A 17889-nucleotide genomic window follows, 5' to 3' on the forward strand; every position below is an offset into this window, starting at 1 on the left:
AAAGATGCTGCCAATTAGTTGATAATGCTTTATCACTTAGAATTTTTATTTTATGTATATGTGTAGAGCTACTTAAAGATCATTTGCATACATCATGTATTACTCTTGTACATAATGAAAGAAAATAGTTTCTTTATGGTGTTTCCAAAGTATAATTCTTTTGATTATTATGTGTTACTTATGGATGTCATTTATGGTAGTATTCTAAAACATTTAATTTGAGCCTAATCAGAAGAAAATCATAATAGTTTTAAGATTCTATTGCACACATTTTTAAAAAGTGTTAAAAACTGAATCTTTTATAAAAATTAAAGTTACAATGAAAAACTGTAAGTACAAATCGAAAAAAAATGCAAGGGATATTGTGGTGGTATTGTGTTCCCCAAAAGATTGTGCACCCTAATAAACTTATCTGGGGTCAGAGGACAGAACAGCCACTAGATAGACATAGAGGCCAGAAAATGGTGGCACACACACCTTTAATCCTATCACTTGGGAGGCAGAGATCCATCTGGATCTCTGTGAGTTCAAGGCCACACTGGAAAGAGCCAGGCATGGTGACACACGCCTTTAATCCCAGGAAGTGATGGCAGGAAACAGAAAGGTATATAAGGTGTGAGGACCAGGAACTGGAGGCTTTTAAACTTTTAGGCTTTTAGCAGCACTTCAGCTGAGATCCATTTGGACGAGGACTCACTCAGGCTTCCAGTTTGAGGAAACAAGATCAACTGAGGAGTTGGCAAGGTGGGGCTGGCTGTGACTTGTTCTGTCTCATTGATCTTTCAGAATTTAACCCAATATCTGGCTCTGGGTTTTTCATTTTATAAGACCTTTTAAGATTTGTCTACAGGATGTAAGGTGTTCTATAATGCTGTGGGATGTTCTGTATGTTAAATGTGTTGCTCTGATTGGTTAATAAATAAAACACTGATTGGCCAGTAGCCAGGCAGGAAGTATAGGCGGGACAAAGAGAGAGGAGAATTCTGGGAAGTGAAAGGCTGAGGCAGAGAGATGCTGCTAGCTGCCACCATGACAAGCAAGATATAAGGTACCGGAAGGCCACGAGCCATGTGGCAACTTATAGACTAATAGATATGGGTTAATTTAAGATAGAAGAATTAGATAGCAAGAAGCCTGCCACGGCCATACAGTTTGTAAGCAATATAAGTCTCTGTGTGTTTACTTGGTTGGGTCTGAGCAGCTGTGGGACTGGCAGGTGAGAGAGATTTGTCCTGACCGTGGCCCAGGCAGGAAAACTCTAGTTACACTATAACTCTTGTGAAGAATACCTGAGCAGAGGAATGTAAAACTTGCTCAAATCTCATTTTTTTCCACCCAGACCTGGCAATTCCTCTCTTTACCCTGACATATCTTCCCCTCATCATTTTACCATAAACCCTTTAATAAACAATTTACTTGTATATTGTCTCCTTGAGCTTGATGGGGAGGTGTAACCATATTTTATGCACTGAAGTATCTAGAAGTGCCTAGAACAATGCCTGTCATGTAACAATGATAAGCACATAAAAATCCATATACACAAATATACGTATGAACAAATGTACAGATTCATGTATAACAGAACAAAGTTGTACCAAACCATGAATCTCTATAATTCTCTCAATGAAAGGCGAGAAGATGAAAGTTCAATAACTTCTAGTTAAACACTGAGCACTCAAATTTTGTTTCTTCCCCAAGTCCAACATGACAGTAAAGGAAAATGTAAATATTGCCTTGGAAGGACAGAGAGAATGGTAAAGGTTAAAAACAGTGTAAATGGCTGGGCGGTGGTGGCGCACACCTTTAATCCCAGCACTCGGGAGGCAGAGGCAGTCGGATCTCTGCGAGTTCGAGTCCAGCTCAGTCTACAAAGCGAGTTCCAGGACAGACTCCAAAGCTACACAGAAAAATCCTGTCTTGAAAAACAAAAAAACAACCACCATAACAAAATAATGTAAATGATATAAAAAGCATTTTAACAATTTTAATTAAAATAAGTGGAAATGTTGAAACAAAGGTCTGCAGAAGAAAAAGCCAACAGTCAGCAAGCCAGAGAATCCTGTCTGGCTCAAGAACCGAAGCTAGGAGACAGACAAGTCAAAACACATCCTGACAGCAGAGGTGTGGACATGCAGCCCAGTTTCTTCTCAACAGTTGGGAAGAGATGGAAAGCTTCCTCTTCAGGTAAACCAGTGAGCTCAAAAGATAAGCTACAGATAATCTGTGTCTATAAATATCTAATACAACATAGGAAGTCTTGATGAGTATAGATAAAATGTTTATATGCAAAAATCAGACTGAAACAAATACTTACATAACCAACATCAGGTCTGTAACAGGTATACGCCCCTAAGACACTATGTAAAACATCGTGATATGGGCCACCCTTAGAAGAAAAAGAATAAAATTTGAAATTGTAAGTAATTCTAGGTTAATGCTCATGAAATATTAAAAACTGTAAAACTGTAGCATTCCTTAAATGACCAGTTTTAGCATATTTATTCATTATAAAAATACTCTAAATGCATTCTATCAAGATGTTTTCAGAATAAAAGTTTGATCTTGAATAATAAGTCAAATATACTCACTTGAATATAACTTATATAATCTGCAAACAATTTTAATACTTCTAAGGTATAATAAATATGATAAATACAGATTACTTTTCTATTTAAATTTTTTTCTGTTTTATTTATATACACATGAGGATTGAAACTAGGGCCTGCACATGCATGCTCGTGTTCTTATACTGAGCCCATTTCACTTTGTATAATTTCAGAAAAAAATAAAAGAGGCCAAGTATGATACACACAGCTTTAATTCCAGCAAAGCAGGGTTATCACTATGAGTTTGAGCTCAATGTGACCTACATAGTGAGTTCCAAGACAATTGAGGTTACATTGTAAGACCCTGTCTTTAAAAAAAAAGTCAACCAGCTAGTTATTTTAATATCAATAGTAATTCTTTAAATGTATGTGTATAGGTGTTCTGCCTGCATGTATGTCTGTGTACAATGTGTGTGCATGATGTCCATGGAAGCCAGAACAGAGTGTCAGAGCCCCTGGAATTGGAATTACAGAGAGCTGTGATCTACCACAAAGGTGCCAGGAATAAAAACCTGGGTCTTCTAGAAGAGCAACCAACTGCTCTTAACTGCGGGAGCATCTCTCCAGCTCCAGTATTTTTTCATTTATTTACTTATTGTGCATGTGTGTGGGTACACACATGTCAGGAATTGGTTCTCTCCTTCCACTACGTGGGTTCCTTGGATCAAACTCAAGTTGTCAGGCTTGGCAGCAAGCACCTTTACCTGCTCACCCATCTCATTGGTCCCCAATAGTAAAAATGTCTATCAACAAATAACCTTTATTATAAGTAAACTACTTCCTTGGGTTTTAATATTAAGAATTAGAGATAGCCAGTTATTCCTGTAAACAATAAATATAAAAGCAAACTATTTTTTCCTAGTTCAGTGGTAATTCTAAACAACTTGGAACCAATGTATTTATATTCTAGCAGCTTGTAAGGTGAATCTATCAATAATTTAAATATAAAAATTCACTATAGTAAAAATCTAAGTTCCTACCACATAACAACTATGTGCTATGACAACTAATATGTTTTATTCCGTAGAAAACAAGTGCCTTAATTTTTGTTAGTTTTGCATTTTTATATAAAGCATCTTTTTACCTTTTAAAAATGTATTTTATTTTATGTATATGAGCATTTATCTGCATGTGCTTGGTGCCATGGATGTCAGAAGAGGGAGTCAGAAGCCCTGGAACTGGAGTTAGGGATTGTTATAAACTGGGAACTGAACCCAACTCCTCCTTAAGAGCAATAGGTGCTCTTAACCACAGAGCCATTTCTCCACTCCTGCTAAAAACAAAAAGTTTCTTTCGTTTTATTAAAGCAGAGTGTCACTATGTAACTGTGGGCTGGCCTCAAACTCAAGAGATCCACTAGCCTCTGCCTTCCCAGTGCTAGAATTAAAGCCACCTACCACCATGCCTGGCCTCTTCTCAAATTTTTAAAATATTTTTTCTTTAAAAAAAAAAATACCTGGGGGCTGGAGAGATGGCTCAGCAGTTAAGAGCACTGGCTGCTCTCCCAGAGAACCCAGGTTCAATTCCTAGCACCCACGTGGCAGCTCACAACTATCTATAACTCCAGCTCCAGGGGATCCAACACATAAAATAAAAATAAATAAATATTATAGAAATAATAATATGTGGCTTGGCATGGTAACTCACTTCTTTATTCCCAGCACTTAGAAGGCAGAGGCAGGTGGATCTCTGTGACTTCTACACTAGCCTAATCTAAACAGGAAATGCCAGGCCAGCCAAGGTTACATAGTGAGACTCTGTCTCAAATAATAAAAATAAAATAAAAAATAGTGCCTGTGGATTTACAGAATTTGTCCCACTGAGTACTGAAAGAATAAAACAGCAGTTAAAAACTGACTAGAAAACCTCACCTTCTGAAAGATGTAGAGAGATGGAAATGTACGGGATATGTCCAACTTAATTAATTCCAGACTAGCCTCTCGGTCAGCAACAGATATACCTGCATTACCAAACAGATAAAATTTAAAACAGAGGCCAATTGCATTGCCTTTATGTTAACATAAGTAAAAAGCTGAATAATCAAGAACGAGCAAGGAACACTGCATCATCTTTGCTAGAACTTAGACCTTAGCTTCTTCCCCCACCCCAGCACTGTTTGTTTGTTTGTTTTTGAGACACGTCTCACTATGTAGTTCCAGCTGTCCTGGAATTCACTGTGGTCACCAGCCTGGCTTCAAACCCATAGCAATCCTCCTGCCTCTGCTTCTCAAATGCTGGGATTAAAAGGCATGCATCTTACCTAGCTAGTTTTTGACTTTTGTATTTGGGGGCGGGCCGGGGGTGGGGGTGGGGTTGAGACAGGTTCTCACATAGCCTAGGCTAGCCTCAAACTTAATTCGCTATGTAGACTTGAACTCCTGATCCTCTTGCCTCTACCCTCCTGAGTGCTAATATTACAGGCATGTGCCACCACACCTAGTTTGTGTGGTACTGAGGGTTAAACACAGGATCTTGTGTATGCTAGGCAGGCACTTTCTACTGAGCTACATCTTTAGTCCTCTTTCCCTGTAGAGACAGGGTCCACTCTGTAACCCAGGCTAACCTCAAATTCCTATCAGTACTTCTGCCTCAGCCTTGTGGGTGCTGGGATTATAGACAACCAACGACAGACAGTGTAAAACATAGTGTCTATCTCTTTCCTCTCTCCCTCCCACTGCATCACCTTCTCTCTCTCCTATGAGTCCAAAAGGAATTAGGGTCTCATGTAATCCAGGCTGGCCTTGAACTCCCTCTATTCCCAAGGCTAGCCTTGAACTCTGCTTGATTCTGTTTTTACCTCCTGAGTACTGAAAATATAGGCATATGCTTCCATACCAAGTTTTGGTACATATACCTCATACATAATTCCCTCATATGCATACACCAGTCACACAATCTACATATACAAAATATATATATTAAAAATAAAATTACACAAAATTACACAATTACACTGTGTAACCCTGGCTGTCTTGGAACTCACTCTGTAGACTGTCCTCAAACTCAGAGATCCACCTGCCTCTGCCTCTCAAGTGCTGAGATTAAAGGTGTGCACCACAATGGACAGTTCTTTTCATTAGGAAATTTGATGAAAAAGTCATAGCATTGCTCTAACCCAGCTCAATTACTGTCTGAATTGAAAAAATAAGCCCCTAACCCAGTTGCTCAAAAGGAAAAACATTAATAACTCTTTCTACACTCATTTTATTTATAATGTCAGGATATTTCTTCAAATTTAAAATATGCAAAGAAACAGGAAAACGTGACTTACAACGAAGAAGACCCACAGACAACAAATAACAGGAAAATGTGACTCACAGCGAAGAAGACCCACAGACAACACAGTAACAGGAAAACGTGACTTCCAGTGAAGAAGACCCAGAGATAGCACAGTACTGGAGCCAACAGACATTTCTGTCTATTACACATAAGTTAAATAAAATATGATAAAGAGGGGAGAAAATTTATGAGAAAGATGGAGATTTCAAAAAAATAAGTGGACTTTTATAAAATAGACCAACTACAATTTAAAATTCATGTGGAGGGGCTAGAAAGATGGCTCAGAGGTTAAGAGCACTGGCTGCTCTTCCAGAGGTCCTGAGTTCAGTTCCCAGCAACCACATTGTGACTCACAACCATCTGTAATGAGATTTGGTGCCCTTTTCTAGCATGTAGGCATACATGCCAGAATACTGTATACATAATAAATAAATAAATCTTAAAAATAAATATAAATAAAATAAAACTCATTTGGACAGATTTAACAATACAGCAGACAGAACAGAGAAAGATTAATAATGATTATAGATGAACACAAATCATCAAAATTTAAACAGAGAAAAGCTTTTTTAAAAAAGAGTATACAAGATGTATGGGACATTATTAAATGAATGGCCTATGATAATAAAAATAGGGCATGAGAAGGGGGCAATATGGGGCTGAAGTAATATTTAAAAAGATAACAGCGGCTGGGAAAAAATGGCTCAGTGGTTAAGAGCATGTACCACTCTAACAGAGGAACCAAGTTTGATTCCCAGGACCAACATCATGGTTCACAACTACCTGTAACTCCAAAAGCAAGGGATCCGACACTATCTTCTGGCCTCCTAGGGCACCAGGCATAGACTTGCATGCAGACAAAACACCCATACACACAAAATAAAATAAAAAAATAGTTTAACAGGGGTTGGAGAGATGGCTCAGAGGTTAAGAGCACTGGCTGCTCTTCCGGGTTCAATTCCCAGACCCACATGGTAGCTCACAACTGTCTGTAACCCCAGTTCCAAGGGATCCGACACACTCACACAGACATACATACAGGCAAAACACCATTGCACATGAAATAAAAATAAATAAATTTAAAAAAAGAAAACAAGTATTTATATATTAAGGAAACAGCTTTAAAATTTTTTATTCCGTTTATTTGTGTGTGTAAGTGTGTGCACACAGGTGTCATAGAACACAAGTGAAAGCCAAAGGACAACTTGAGGGAGTTGGTTCTCTCCTACCATATGAGAGCAGGGGATCACACTCATCCTTCAATGTGGCAGCACATGCCTTTACCCACTAAAGCCATCCTGCCAGCCCTGGCATTAACTTTAGTACATTCAATTAATTCATTCTAAAGTACAATTTTTATTACTTAGTCATAACAAATTTTGGTTTTGTTTTGTTTAGGTTCTCATATTCAGAGACATTACACAGCTGAAAATGATCCTGAACCCCATCCTCCCGCCTCCAACCCCCTAAAGTATGGGGATTACAGGTGTGAGTTACCCAACCTACTCTCAGACACATGCCATTTTAGTTTATATGTTGTTTTTTTCTGCTTTGTTTGTGGCTCTTAGCAACTGTTCTACCACTGAGTTATATTTCCAGTCTTAATTTGCATAATTTTGGTACTTCATAAAAACTGAGCCAGGAATGGGGATATACACCTGCATCCCAACCCTCTGGAGGTAGAGGCAGCAAGTTCACAAGTTCAAGGCTAGTCTGGGCTAGATATGGTATGTCTGTATCTCAAATAAACAGACAGACAGACAGATGATAGACAAATGAGAATAATAATGCAACAGCTGAGCCCCTGCTAGTATAAAATTTCATGTACCTTCACTTCCTTCGCATTTGTAGTTTTCCACAAATAGCTATAATAGCTAACTGATCTCGAGATGATTCTTTCAAGGCCCTCAAAATCAAGTCGTCTCTCTGACCACTTAGTAATATTTCCCTTTCCTAATGTTACTTTCCTAAAACTGAAAACAGCGAGATAAGTACTATTTGTTTATTGAGAGATATATTTTAGAGTTCAGTTATAGGAAAGAGAAGAGTTTGCTTTCCTATTTATTTATTTACTATATTTTTCAAGACAGGGTTTATCTGTATAACAGCACTGGCTGTCCTGGAACTTGCTTTGTAGGCCAAGCTATCCTTGAACTTACAGAGATCTGCCTGCCTCTGCTGGGATTAAAGATGTGCACTGCCATGTCCAGTGAATTTGCTTTCTATACAGTAATAAATACAAAAAAAGGAGGCTAGGAATATAGCTTAGTTGGTAGAATTCATGCTCAGCATGTATGAAGGCCTGGGTTCAATCCCCCAGCACCAACACATGTCCACCACAAAAACAGGACATAGTGGCTCACACCTATAATCCTAGAACTTGGGAGGTAGAAGCAGGACATCAGAAGTTCAGTGTCTTCCTCAGCTACACAGTGAATTCAAGGCCAGTCTTAACTGAATGAGAACCTATCTAAAAAAACAAACAAAAAGAAAAGTGACAGATTAGGAAAATGATTCCCCGTTATCAAAGTACAAAAGATAATGGAATAAATTTGCCTAAACTTAATAAACTGATACAAGAAAAAAATGCTTCAAAATGATTAAGAAAACTAATTGGCAAGGCAGAGGTTAAGGGTGGGAGCTACGGATAAGTTAAATGAACAAAGAGTAAGGCAAATCACACTAAGAATTGTATGTAGTTTATCAGGGACTAAGGTCAGTGGATAGAGAAAAATGAGTTCAGAAAGTGAAGAACATCAGTCTTTATTAACAGTTTGGTATGAAAATACCTGAGTCATCCCATTAGCCTCACTGCTGTGATCTGCATCCTGGGATTGGGGCAAACAGACTTGACTCACAGCTCAGCCTCTTGCCGCTAACCCACTAACTACTCTACGTCTGCTTCCTATCCCACAAGTCAGAGTACTATCATCAAGGTACTACACTTAAATCTGGTACATGTTATAAAATCCCAATAGTATATTCAGTAACTGGATTTTGAAATTCTCATTTGGAAACCCTCATACCTTCAATGTCATTATCAGAACTTGTTTCACTGAAGCTTTTCCACCGTTCTCTGGCTCTTGAAAGAAAGATTTCATAAAGTTCTGGGGGGAAAAAAACCAAAAATTCATAAATAATACAAAAAGAAATTCACATTTTAATTTTCACTATAAGCAGGTATCAAAAATGTGGTAAACTAAAGCAAACTGGTTTTATCAGAACTCTTCATTACATGACACAGGAGTAGGGTCATCCTGGGAGCTAGTGCAAGCACAGGAAGGTGGGAGGCTCCTGTTCAACAGCCAAACTGGCCGAGAGCAGCCAAAACTCGGGGAGTCAGACCCAGACTGCATTTCAGATCTGCCAATTACTACCTCCTGGACTTCAAGAAACTTACTTAACTACTCTGGAACTTGATCTTTGCATCTGTAAATTGGAGAAAATAATACCCACTCATGAGGTTACCAATGATTAAACAAATCATTTTCTGTAAATGCTGGTATCTTTTCTCTTTGTTCGTTTGGATTTTTTTTTTTTTTTGTCATAGTGGCTGTTTATATTTTGTTTTGTTTTGTTTTCTGAGACAAGGTTTCACTGTATCTCTGGCTGTCCTGGAGCTCACTCTGTAGACCAGGCAGGCCTTAAACTCAGAGATCCGCCTGCCCCTGTCTCCCAAGTGCTGGGATTAAAGGCATGTGCCACCATCAGCCTGGCATCTTCTGGTTTTTGTTTGTTTTTTGTTGTTTTAAGACAGGTTCTCACAAGGTGGCCCTGGCTATCCTAGAACTTGCTTTGTGGACCACGCTGGCCTCAAATACACAGAGGTCTGCCTGTCTCTGCCTCCCATGTACAAGGATTAAAGGCATGGACTAAAAAAATTATTTATTTTTAAATGCAAAACACAAAAATGGTTTCTGAAAAACACAAATTGTACAACACAGCATGGAATAAAAATAAATTTCCTTCTCTGGATGTAACTACTATGGTTAGCAAGGCTCTTAAGAGTTCTTCCAAACGTGAAGATGTGCACATTTGATTTTTTTTTTTTTTTTTTTTTTTTTGGTTTTTCGAGACAGGGTTTCTCTGTGTAGCTTTGGTGCCTGTCCTGGAACTCACTTGGTAGCCCAGGCTGGCCTCGAACTCACAGAGATTCGCCTGACTCTGCCTCCCGAGTGCTGGGATTAAAGGCGTGCGCCACCACCGCCCGGCCACATTTGATTTTTATATATCCTCAGTTTTAAAAACTCAGGGACTGGGGCTGGAGAGATGGCTCAGTGGTTAAGAGCATTAGCTGTTCTGTTCTTTCAGAGGTCCTGAGTTCAATTCCCAGCACCCACATGGTAGTTCACAACCATCCATAATAAGATCTCGAATATATGCAGACAGAACACTGTATACGTAATTGTAGCTGGAGTTTTATTGTGTCCACCTGGCTCCTGCAGCTGCTCAGACCCAAGTGAAAACACAGACTTATATTATTTATAAACTGTATGGCTGTGAATAAATGAATAAATCTTAAAAAAAATAAAAAATAAAAATAAAAGTAAAAACTCTGGGGTTGGAGAGATGGCTCAGCAGTAAGAGCACTTAGCACTCCTGCATAGGTCCCTAGTTTGGCTCCCCATACCCATGTCAGACAACTCACAATGACATGCAACTACAGCTCTGGGGATCCTACACTTCTGGCCTCCATGGGCACCTGCACTTATATGCACACACCCACACACAGGCATATACACATAATTAAAAGCAATAAAAATGAATCTTTAAAAAAAAGTGATGATATACTATATGTATCGATCTCATTTTACCTTGTTCCCTTAGAGGTTATACATTAGTAGACAGGATTGGTGTTTGATTTTTTTTTTTTTTTCAGTGCTGGGGACTGAACCCAAGGCCAGGACTCTATCATTGAGTTAAATCCCCAGCCCTTTTTGTTTCTTTTTTTTTTTTTTAACAATATTCCAATGTATGACAACTATACTATACTATAATAAGTATTCTTATCTTGTCAAGACTCAGATCTTACAAAGTAACTGATTATATATATTTCAAACATACTTTACAATTCTATATCCTTTTCAATTTACTTATCATTACTACAAATTACTTCAAAATAAAATACAAAGAAATAAAAAGTTCAAATTTATGTCCAAATCTATGCATGATTTGTAGAAGAGGTAATTGCAATTTAAAATTTTATGTATATAATTGCTGAGGTTGTCAATTAACAATGGCATATATATTTTTTTTAATTTCAAACTGTTTTCATGTCAGTTTCCTTTCTTTTTTTTTTTTTTTTTTTTTTTTTTTTTTGGTTTTTCGAGACAGGGTTTCTCTGTGTAGCTTTGCGCCTTTCCTGGGACTCACTTGGTAGCCCAGGCTGGCCTCGAACTCATGGAGATCCGCCTGTCTCTGCCTCCCGAGTGCTGGGATTAAAGGCGTGCGCCACCACCGCCCGGCCCAGTTTCCTTTCTTTACCCAAGTTTTAAGCTGTCTTGGGAGAAGAAAGGGCTCCAGCTGACAAATCATTCACATTAGGAAACCACAAAATTGATCTAGTAAGAAAAACATGGTAACAAATTTTTAAAAATCCAAAGGGCAACTTTCCCAAGAAGATTTATAATAAATATCCCCAGTAAAAAGATCTTTGTCTCAGTTTCATGTTGAATCCAAAAAGGTTAAGGCGGAAGCAGGTTTACAGAAAGGACAAGGATGGTGCCTTATACTTGAATGGAGAATACTCTGATTTCAGGGATTTAGTCTCAGATTTTGGGGAAATGATGATATACAGACATTCAACAAAGAGCACTTTCACAAATACTCATATTATAAATAACCAAAACAATTTTTTGGTATAGCTAATGATCTTATCCCCATTTTACAAATGAAAAAAAAAAAAGCTATACTTTTAGATAGTAAGTAGTCTGCCCAAGGTCACAATCTAACACATGGTGGAACCAGATGTGAGCCTACCTGACTAACTGTACAGCCCATACTCTTAGCTAATATTCTCTAGTTATAAATTTCACAATTAAAACAAATACAAATAAGGGGTCACTTATTAGAAAGTAAACAAAGTTATAAAAAAGAAGCTCACTGCACTCAAGATTGAGCTTTCTTTCCACCACCAATGGAAAGGAAGAGAATCAGTTCCCTATTTCATTCTTCAATACATAGTTGTTTAGTTAAAAAAAAAAAAACTAAACTTACAGTGAAAATAAATGACTTAGTCATATTACAGACCTTTACACATGTCAACCTTGAGCCTTTTGGTTTTATTGACATACATATAACTTTATCGCCTATCTAGATAACATTTTAATATCTAATTTATTGAGCAAGCTACCACCTCATATCTAAAGCCAAAGTTATCAGCAACAAAAAGTTGAAAATTTAAAAAAAATTTTCAAATAATCACCAGTCAGTGTTTTTTATACCTTTTTTTGTTTTGGTTTGGTTTGGTTTTTTTGGAGTCAGGGTTTTTCTGTGTAGTTTTGGTGCCTGTCCTGGATCTCGCAGACCAGGCTGGCCTTGAAATCAGAGCTCCGCCTGGCTCTGCCTTCTGAGTGCTGGGATTAAAATCCTGCACCGCCACCACCCGGCCAGTCAGTGTTTTTTAAAATCTAAGAAAATCATTTCTTTTTAACTTGTCTCATAGAAAGCACAAGAAACCTATATTAAGTCATATAAAGTCTAACATATTCTAAGGTAAATATTAAAACCTACGATTCTACCTTAAACTCTTTGGAGGTGGCACTGTGGTTTGAACTCAGGACTTTGCATTTGCCAATCAAGTGCCCTATCACTAAACTGTATAATATACCACCAGCCTTTTCTTTGTCCTTTTTCAGTACAGTAGGGAATGAACCTACAAACCTGGGCATTGGTAAGCAAGCCCTCTACCACGCAGCCTAGTCTGCTTTGTTGGGCTTTTTCTGTTTTTGTTGTTATTTTGGTTTTTCGATGTTAATGTTGCTTTGAGATAGGGTCTCACTATGTAGACCAGGCTGACCTGGAACTCACTATGTAAACCACGCTGACCTTGAACTCATGAAGATCTGCCTGCCTCTACCTTCTGAAAGCTGGGATTAAAGGCATACACCACCATGCCTAGCTTCTATTGTATAGATCTTGAAACCGGGTCTAAGTTTCCCAGGCTGGTCTCAAACACACTCTGTAACCTCTATAGGTCTTCAATTTCCAATCGTTCTGCCTCAACCCCCCTAGTTCAAATTATAGGCCTGTGCCACTATGCCAAGCCCATTAAACTATTTTTTAAGGTTTTTTTTTTTAATTATTCCTTTATTTGGATGGAACAGGGTATGTGTGAAGGTCAGAGGACAACTTGTGGGGCCTGGTTCTCTCCATGTGGGACCCGGTTCTCTCCATGTGGGACCCGGTTCTCTCCATGTGGGACCCGGTTCTCTCCATGTGGGACCCGGTTCTCTCCATGTGGGACCCGGTTCTCTCCATGTGGGACCCAGGCATCAACATCATCAGCCTTTGTGGAAAGCACCTCTACAAGATGAGCCATCTCACCCAGCTCTCTAAAAGTTGTTTGTTTGTTTTATATGTATGGATACTGGGTGTTTTGTCTGTACATGTGTATATGCACTTAGTGTGTGCAGTGCTTGTAGAGGACAGAAGCATCAGAGGCTCTGGAGCTGAAATTAAACTGTTGTTAGCTGCCACTTGAATGATGGGTACCAAGCCTAGGTCCTCTGCAAGACAAATGTTCTTAATTGCTAAGCCATCTCTCCAACGCACCCTCCCCCCTGTTTTGGTTTTTTGAGACAGGGCCTCTCTGTGTATCCCTATCTGTCCTGGAACTCGATCTGTAGACCAGGATGGCCTCAGACTCCCCTGCCTGTACCTCCCGAGTGTTGGGATTAAAGGCATGCATCACCACAGCCCAGAAAGTTTTCTGTTTTTAAAAGTTGAAAGAACATGCTGTGACTCCCTTGAGAAGCCTACACCGATGTTCTTGAGTATGTCTTCCTTTCTTTCTTAGTGCTTAATCTGCATTAAAATGTCTTAATAAACTCCAATTCTACTTTTTAAATGTTCATTACATGGTATTTATAAGAATTTTAAAAATAAAAAATTTTCTTTGAGACAGGGTCTTACTATGTGGTACCTGGCTAGCCTGAAACTTACTATGTAGACTAGGCTCATCTCAAACTCCAAGATCTCCCTGCTTCTGCCTCTGGTGAAAACTCAACTTTTAAAAATCAAGTAACTGTAATGTCTACAGTTGATACCACTTTAACGATTAAAAATGAGCATTTGGCCAGGCAGTGGTGGCACACTCCTTTAATTCCAGCACTGAGGAGGCAGAGGCAGGCACATCTCTGTGAATTCAAGGTCAGTCTGGTCAACATAGCTAGTACCAGGATAGCCAGGACTGCACAGAGAAACTCTGTCTCAAAAAACAAACAAACAAAAACCAAATAAAAAACAGGCATTTTGATTTTTATGATTTTATCCAATTTCATGTTAATGTCAATTACAGCAAAAAACTTTTGAACCCAATTCTATGTATTTCCTACTAGTCTATTCTTAGAACTGAAATAAACAAATCAACGATTTCTTTTTTATTTAAAATGAACTTATTGTTATGGGGGCAACATGTGTCCAGGGCATGTGTGGAGGCCAGAGAAAGACAGCTGTGTGGAGTGGGTTCTTCTTCCACCTCCCATGGGCCCCAGGGGTCAAACTCAAGTCATCAGGCTTTCACTGCAAGTGCTCTGACTGGAGCTATCTCACTGGCCCTAAAAGGTTTGATTTTTGTAGACACTTTGGAAATATTCCTCTAAGTTATTCTCAGTCATACCCTGTAAGTATTTATTTCACTGCACTTTAACGTCTTAGACTCTAAGAATAAGCCAAGTGCTACAGCACTGCTCTAGCTTGTGTGTTGATCTGGCCAGCACAGTGAAAATCATTAAGCACATTATATAGTACAGCCAAACTGTACTGACAGTAAGATCAAGAATAGTCTGGGTGGAAAACACTTAAAGTTTATATTACTGCTTATATTTTTTTCAATAAATATTAAAGGTGTACTTAAAAAATAACAGTAACAATATATTTCCTTTTACTCCCCCACCCCTTTTTTTGAGAAAATGTTTCATGTAGCCCAAGCTGGTCTTGAACTCATTAAGTAGCTGAGGATGATCTTGAGTTTACGGTCCTACTGTCTCCACCTCCTGAGCGCTGGGATTACAGTTATGTCTGGTTGATGCAGTGCTGAGGACCAAGCCCAGAGCGACATTCATGCTAGGTAAGCACTTTACAGAGTTACACCATCAGCCATACAATATATTACTTCTATTATTAAGACATCAAAGTCTCCTACGGTATTATAGATAACTGTCTAACTATCTAGTATTAACACTACCACTCAGGCTGATTGGCACCTATTTTGTTAAAAAAAATTTTTTTTGGAGTCAATCTCATGTAGCCCTTCAACTATGTAGCACAGAATGACCTTGAATTTTTGATCCTCCTGTTTCTATGTCTCCTGTGCTGAGATTACACTGGTAGGATTACAGGCATGTGTCATGCCTACTTTAAAAAAAAATATTGTATTTGGTACTATCCTAATTCTACTTTGACTTTTTATTTGGCTCATCAAAACTACTCTAGCATTTTAATACTCATCGAGGTTTTAAGAGACTTAAGGCAATTCCCTGAAAGTCTCTTTTTTTCCTAAACTTTATCGTCATCATCAGAATTACCATTATCATTATTATTAGGTTTTCTGATACAGGTTCTATAGACATTGTAGCCTAGTCTGGCCTACAACTCACTATGTAGCCCCAGCTAGCCTCAAAACTGCAGCAAAGCTGTCTCAGCCTCCCAAGTGCTAGGACTACAGACTGAGATATCAAGCCTGGCTAAGCTTTAAAAATAAAATCTAAACAGCGTAACACAACCAAAACTGCTTAGTGAACCTATTGCTTTGTTAACTTAAAAAATTAAGGAAAAAAAATCCCAAACTCTAAATAAAAAGACTAGTTTGGTTAGACATTCAGCAGAGGAAAAAAAAATCAAATTAAGTTCCCTCAGTACATTGTTTATTGTCTGAACACAGAGGGAGTCCGTCCATCCAGGCACTAGACTAGCATCTCCTGTGAGTACTTATTCTTCACTGCACAGACTCTCACAAGCTTTAAATCATCTACATTTGGAGAATTTGGATGCCAAAAAAACTACTGTGATAGCTATAAACTAAAGGGAAAAGCCCGCAAATCTTACGTATATAATGATATACAAAAACTCATTAACTATTACAAAATTTGGGAGGGCATGAGGCATGCTCTGAAAGTGACATAGATGGTAGTGTCGTTTAATGGCAACTCTACTAATATGATTTATAAAACTCTGAGATGATCATTTGTATGTGTGGGAATAACTGAATATAGAATACAAACCAGGAGTGATATTTAGTTCATTTCCTACAGCTAGACTCCAAACTTTCCCACGAACACTAGGGGGCAATCCCTGCCACCACAATTCTCGAACTCTTCTTGTACTACGCCTAGAATTAAAGGAGGAGAAAAAAGGAAAAAGTTACTTTTTATACCAAAAATACTAGTTGCATGATGGTTTACCTACGGCCAAGTGATCAGATGATTTTTACGAATTTAAAGTGTTAAGTATGTGATGCATTCTTTCCTTTGAGTTCAAGCCTATGGACTGTGAAAGCCCTCTAAGATGGACTAAGGGAAATGAAAGGGAATGGCCTCTGACAGTGTCACTTATACTAAAGATAGAATCAGAAAATCAAAACCATATGGAAAATTATTCAAAATAAAAAGGACATAAAGTGTACTGCCAATTTAATAACAAAACTAAAATCACAAAGATGAGTGAGGCCTGGTTAAAGCCCTAGTCTTTAAGGAGCAGTCGTTCACTCAAAGAGTATAGGCTTTGCCATCAGACCTAGATTCAAATCTAGTTCAACCATGCATTGTATAACCTTGAGCAAATCACTTAGCTTCTCCAACCTTGAGCTAGATAACCTTGAGTAGGATAAAGGTAAGCAAAAATATAAATGCCTTATAGAAGTACTAAGACTCAAATGCAACTACTTAACACAGACAATTTAAGAGTTTCTTTATCTGCAGAGAATATATTCTAAACTCCAAAATCACAAATAGTTTCAAACTAGAGATTTTTCTTACACAAATATAACATTAAATTTGAATTTATAATTTGGACACAATAAGAGATGAATAATAGCTAACAATAAAAGGATATATTATAATGTTTTATAAATATTGCTTCTCTCTCACTCAAAATAGGGTACTTCTAGTTTTTCTACTTAAAGGAAGTATTTCACAGCTTCTCTTTGACAAATGTGATCGCCTGCATCCCTACTCTTATATAAGTGAAAGAAGAGTTACTTAACAGAAGCTCTGCAATACATGACAGTAGCTCAGGTAATGGAAATATCACTGAGTGAGAAATGGGCAGGTCATGTATACCGCATGGACATGTTGGACAAAAGATAATATATGGCCATGACAAAGTAGTGCAAAATAGATTTCATTGTGCTTCTCAGAAGGGCACACAATTTAAAGCTTCTGAGTTTTAATTTCTAGAATTTTCTATTTATATTTAATTAGTTAATTTTCCATTTTTAGACCACAAGCAACCAAAACTTCACAAAGTGAGAGTATAGATAAATGGGACTACTGTGTCTGTCACATTTCCAATATTTAACAAATTGTCAATGTAGATCCAACATACATTGTAGAAGGTATCCTTCAACCCTTTAGTCCAGAGGGAAGATAAAACATATGTAGAAATATTGTCAAAAAAGAAAAGACCAAAGAGGGTGGGCAAGAGGAAAGGTAGCCTCAAAATACTACAGGAATTTTACAGGGAAAAGATCGTATTTTACGGATTTTCTTAGTTAAGAGAACAGCATTTAAAAATACCCTTTATTCTTCTTTCTTTTCTAATGTATCTATTTATTTATAGATACTGT

At 38.0% G+C, this 17889-nt stretch overlaps 1 protein-coding gene across 7 annotated transcripts in view; it reads right to left on the reverse strand.

The window, feature by feature from the left end:
* The window catches only part of Tbc1d12 (TBC1 domain family member 12), a 105958-nt gene that overhangs the window by 9417 nt on the left and 78652 nt on the right, over positions 1-17889 (reverse strand). For 5 of the 7 annotated variants that reach the window (XM_052713598.1, XM_052713596.1, XM_052713593.1 and 2 more), the window contains 4 exons: positions 16328-16434; positions 8912-8992; positions 4478-4566; positions 2315-2386 (listed from right to left, as the gene is read on the reverse strand). In XM_052713598.1, coding sequence (XP_052569558.1) covers positions 2315-2386; positions 4478-4566; positions 8912-8992; positions 16328-16434 — 349 coding nt within the window. The remainder of the gene's footprint in view (positions 1-2314; positions 2387-4477; positions 4567-8911; positions 8993-16327; positions 16435-17889) is intronic. The other 2 variants (XM_052713597.1, XM_052713594.1) reach the window with 1 other exon arrangement.

The sequence above is a fragment of the Peromyscus californicus genome, unplaced genomic scaffold (genome assembly GCF_007827085.1).
Source record: "Peromyscus californicus insignis strain IS unplaced genomic scaffold, ASM782708v3 Scaffold_4__1_contigs__length_199733344, whole genome shotgun sequence".
NCBI lineage: Eukaryota > Metazoa > Chordata > Mammalia > Rodentia > Cricetidae > Peromyscus > Peromyscus californicus.